At 47.6% G+C, this 5,179-nt stretch overlaps 1 protein-coding gene across 1 annotated transcript; it reads left to right on the top strand.

The window, feature by feature from the left end:
• Nucleotides 1–700: 700 nt before the first annotated feature.
• LOC127040847 (olfactory receptor 52R1-like) lies at nt 701–1,627 on the top strand. The gene has a single exon (XM_050935413.1). It carries the CDS (start codon nt 701–703, stop codon nt 1,625–1,627), a length of 927 nt encoding a protein of 308 aa, XP_050791370.1.
• Nucleotides 1,628–5,179: the final 3,552 nt, after the last annotated feature.

Raw genomic sequence — 5,179 nt, 5'->3', positions numbered from 1 at the left:
TGTTCATACCAGGTTATTCACTATCCCATTCCTTAGGCATCCGAACATTATCTTTGTTTTGGACACTTCTGCAAATGAGCAAGGGTTTTTCAATGACACCGAGCCACAGGAGCCAGTTAGCCTCCCCCTCTGGTTAAATAGGGAAGAACCTATTGAGAAACCCCACAGGAAGGGGAATCTGGACTCTTGGGGCCCACATCCCAAATTTAAGGACTTGGATAGGAAGTGGCTTCGAGTTCCTGGGCCAGGAAGAAGTGGGTGAAGGCAGCCAGCCTCCTCCAGTTTCTGCCCCCCTCCTTGGCATTCTAGTCACTAGGCTACCCCCAGCCTCCAGAGACCCAATCAGAGGCCTACAACAAGGACTCTCTAGCCTGGCTTTCATTGCACTAAGGACCTATTATATTTTCCCACCACAAGATGTGTAGGAATTATTGACACATAGAGTAAGATCAGTTGTTAATGATTTATTTCTCTGAATAATGAAAATGTCATTTTTCAGTGTGTGAAGAGCGAGCAATCTGCTTCTCGCATGAGAACATCCTCCAGTAGTACATGTAATGTCTCATATTCACATCGTCTCTCCATCCAGGCATTTGTACAGCGACCATCACCCTGGGCACGTACAGGAAGTCAGAAGAACGTACAGTACATGCAGGAGACACTATTCTGCCTCAGAGTTGGACACCTTCTCTCCTACTCCATGTCTGATTCCAATGCAACCGATTTCACCAACCCCTCCACCTTCATCCTGCTGGGCATTCCTGGCCTGGAGACAGCCCATGTCTGGATCTCCATCCCCTTCTGCACCATAGCCATCTTGGGATACTTCACCATCCTGTTCATCGTGAAGATGGAGCCGAGCTTCCATGAGCGCATGTACTATTTCCACTGTATGCTGGCCATCACCGACCTGGTCATGTCCACATCTATCCTGCCCAAAATGCTGAGCATCTTCTGGTTCAACTCCAGGGAGATTGAATTCAGTGTCTGCCTCATTCAACTGTACTTCATTCACTGCTTCTCAGTGATGGAGTCTGGGATCTTTGTGGCCATGGCTTTTGATTGCTATGTGGCCATCTGTGATCCCCTGAGATGTTCCGCCATCCTGACAAACCCTGTGGTGGCCATGATTGGCCTGGCTATGGTGCTGCATGGCTGCATAATCGTACTGTCCTATCCCTTCCTGGTGAGGCAGTGGCCATATTGCAGAACTAACATCATCCCCGACATGTACTGTGATGGCATGACCTTGGTGAAACTGGCCTGCGCCAACATCAGCATCAATAGTTACTACAGCCTCTCTGTGGCAATATTGGTGTCTGGTTTGGATATGTTTTTTATCACTCTATCCTACACCCAGATCCTCAGGGCCATCTTCAGCCTCCCCACGAAGGACGCCCGGCTCCAGACTTTTAGGACCTGCAGCTCCCACCTCTGTGTCTTCTTAGCCTTTTGCATCCCATCTCTCTTCTCCATCCTCACACACCAGTTTGGCCAGAATTTCCATGTTTTCATGACCAACATGTACTTTCTGGTGCCCCCCATGCTGAATTCCATCATCTACGGGGTGGGGACCAAACATATTTGGGACAGGCTGCTCCAGCTCTTTACTTGTAAAGGGACCTAAAGTTTTCCCTGGTGCTCTGTCTTTCAGGCCCAGCTCCAAACAGAGCTGGCTGGTGACATGGTGCTGGGCTCTCTTCCCTGACTCTGACTGGGCAGTTAGAGAGACATTAATCTCTTTCCTGAACTTTTTGTGCACTGTCAGTGTGTGACCAATTGGGGAATCAGTCTGTGTACAACTCATTGAGATGACACCTTTCTAAGTGTTTGTTACTAGGTCCTCAAGGCCCCTTTGCCACTCCTCTTCTACCAACTCCCTGCCCCTGCTCTGCCTCTTCCCCGCAAGGCCCTGTCCCTGTTGCATGCTCCTGTCTTACCCTCCCCTTGTCACTCACTGGATTATCCCCAGGTCCGTTCTCCCCCGCTCCCCATGTGCAACGGAGACATTTAAGCGTTAGTTAGGGGTGACAATTTTAAACATGATTCAAGGGGCTATTTAAGCCGATAACTTAGCAATTAGCTGACAGGAACACTGTATCTAATTCCTATAGAAAAGAATGAAAAATAAATAAATATTAGACCCACTCAGCTCTGGTACTAACATGTTCTGGCATCTTCGGGCAAGGAGGGGCAAGCAGGAGCTAGGGAAGAGAGATTTCAGGGGTGCAAAGCTGGCCCACCGCAATCCCAGGCTGCATGCCGGGGAACCTGGTAACATCATGTTGGAGCTTTTTTCATGGAGTGGCTTGTTATGGTCTTGTTTTGAAATGGGATTAGCTTGATTTTTGGCTTATATTGAAAGTCGGGATGTTTATTTACAGTGTGCAAGTTGCATTAGTGAAATTAGCGTGTTACAGAGGGGGACAGATATATCTTGGGTCTATACAAGAACATCATAATCACCCTACTGTGTAAGACCAATGGTCCATCTGTCCCAGTATCCTGTTTTCCAGTAGTGACCAATACCATGTACCTCGGGTTGAAAAGAACAGGCAATCATCTAGTGATTCATCCCCTGTCACCCACTTCCAGGCTCTGGAAAACAGACCTATGGACATGTAGTACGTGGTGTTGGATTCCTGCCCATCCTGGATAATAGCCATTGATGGGCCTATTGTCCATGAACTTATATAGTTCTTATAATAAATAATAATTAATAGTCCCCCAGCAAATTGTTCCATAGGGTGTCAGTGAAGAAATTATTTCTTTCTTTTATTAAAAATCTGCTGATTATTATTTTCACTGGGTGACCCCTAATTTTTGTGTTATGTGGAGGAGTAAATAACATTTCCTTATTAATTTTTTCCATACAAGTCATGATTTAGAGTCCTCTCTCATATCCCTGATGTGACAAATTCCCTCTTCTGCCTTGGTGAATCCTGCACTTTCTGGAGGATTTTCTCACCTCAGAAGTTCATGGCAGCCCTCAGTTTGGCCACTTTTGCTAGAGACTCAAACCTGCCATTCACTCAGCTAAGCTCATCGCTGGCCAGCATGGGGGAAGGGAGGAGAACAATTCCTGCAGTCTCTGTGTCAAGGATAGATCAGATCCCTCTTCAACTTAGATGTTGCCCTCTGATGTGCCTCACAGCCCACATCAACTCCTCCTGTGTCAAATAGGGAGTTGGGGCATGGGCAGAACCCAGGCCCAAACTCTACTCTGGGTCCCAGCCCAGGGCCTTGTGGATAGCAGCGCTCTGCAACATCTCCTGAACCAGCTGCATGACAGTTACCGCTCCTTTGGCGACTTCCCCATGGCCACCAGCCGGTATCTTCTTGATCCTCACCACAGGACCTTTTTCCTGAAGGCGTTCCTACTCCTCAGTCCTCCAGCAGCACCCCTTCTCACTCTCAGCTCCTGGCACGCCCCTCAGTATCTGAAGGGAGGTCTTTTTAAAACCAGGTGCCCTGATTAGCCTGCCTGCATTAACTCGTTCTGGCAGGTTCCTGATTGAACTAAGGCAGCTCCTGCTCTGATGACTCACGGAACAGAAAACTATTCATCCAGTGGCTAGTATATTTGCCCTCTACTAGACTCCTGTACCCAACTTGTCTGGGTCTCTCACACTGGTTAATCATCTCTTTCCCAAGCTGTGAAGTCTCAGTCTTTTTAGTATCTCCTCACACTGAAGTGTTCTGTACCTTTTATAATTTATCTTGGTTCTGGGCCTCCCTCAGTTTCCCCACCCAGCTCTAAACTGAACTCGCCAGTCCCTCATCTCGCCTTTGACTCATTTCCCTCGCCAAAGGTGTCACCCAGTCACACCCTCCTCCGGGGTCTCAGTTTACACAGGTGGAAATAACTGGGCAGTTTCACCAGCCCCGAGGACCTCAGCAAAATCACATAGCCAATTCCCACTACCAAAGTATTCATAGAATCATAGAATATCAGGGTTGGAAGGGACCTCAGGAGGTCATTTAGTCCAACCCCCTGCTCAAAGCAGGACCAATCTCCAACTAAATCATCCCAGCCAGGGCTTTGTCAAGCCTTCCCTTAAAAACCTCTAAGGAAGGAGATTCCACCACCTCCCTAGGGAACCCATTCCAGTGTTTCACCACCCTCCTATTTGAAATTGTGTTTCCTAATATCCAACCTAAACCTCTCCCACTGCAACTTGAGACCATTGCTCCTTGTTCTATCATCTGCCTCCACTGAGAACAGTCTAGATCCATCCTCTTTGGAACCCCCTTTCAGGTAGTTGAATGCAGCTATCAAATCCCCCCCCCTCACTCTTCTCTTCTGCAAACTAAACAATCCCACTTCCCTCAGCCTCTCCTCATGAGTCATATGCTCCAGCCCCCTAATCATTTTTGTTGCCCTCCGCTGGACTCTTTCCAATTTTTCCACATCCTTCTTCTAGTGTGGGGCCCAAAACTGGACACAGTACTCCAGATGAGCCCTCACCAATGCCGAATAGAGGAGAATGATAAGATCCCTCGATCTGCTGGCAATGCCCCTACTTATACAGCCCAATATGTCGTTAGCCTTCTTGGCATCAAGGGCACAATGTCTACTCATATCCAGCTTCTCATCCACTGTAACCCCTAGGTTCTTTTCTGCAGAACTGCTTTCTAGCCATTCGGTCTCTAGTCTGTAGCAGTGCATGGGATTCTACCATCCTAAGTGCAGGACTCTGCACTTGTCCTTGTTGAACCTCATCAGATTTCTTTTGGCCAAATCCTCTAATTTGTTTAGTTCCCTCTGTAGCCTATCCCTATCCTCCAGCATATCTACCACTCCTCCCAGTTTAGTGTCATATGCAAACTTGTTGAGGACGCAGTCCATCTAATCATCTAGATCATTAATGAAGATATTGAACAAAACCAGTCCCAGGATCGACCCTTGGGGCACTCCGCTTGAAACTGGCTGCCAACTAGACATAGAGCCACTGATCACTACCCGTTGAGCCCGACAATCTAGTCAGCTTTCTATCCACCTTATAGTCCATACTTCTTTAACTTGCCACAAGAATACGGTGGGAGACTGTATCAAAAGCTTTGCTAAAGTCAAGGAATAACACATCCACTGCTTTCCCCTCATCCACAGAGCCACTTATCTCCTCATTGAAGGCAATTACGTTAGTTAGGCATGACTTGCCCTTGGTGAATCCATGAT

The sequence above is a fragment of the Gopherus flavomarginatus genome (genome assembly GCF_025201925.1).
Source record: "Gopherus flavomarginatus isolate rGopFla2 chromosome 1 unlocalized genomic scaffold, rGopFla2.mat.asm SUPER_1_unloc_4, whole genome shotgun sequence".
NCBI lineage: Eukaryota > Metazoa > Chordata > Testudines > Testudinidae > Gopherus > Gopherus flavomarginatus.
The sequence above is the reverse complement of the archived record's forward strand: the minus strand, read 5'-3'. Positions and strand labels throughout refer to the sequence as shown.

Excerpts from the sequence above, each read along its gene's own strand:
- LOC127040847 (XM_050935413.1), top strand. The coding sequence starts at position 701 with ATGTCTGATTCCAATGCAACCGATTTCACCAACCCCTCCACCTTCATC.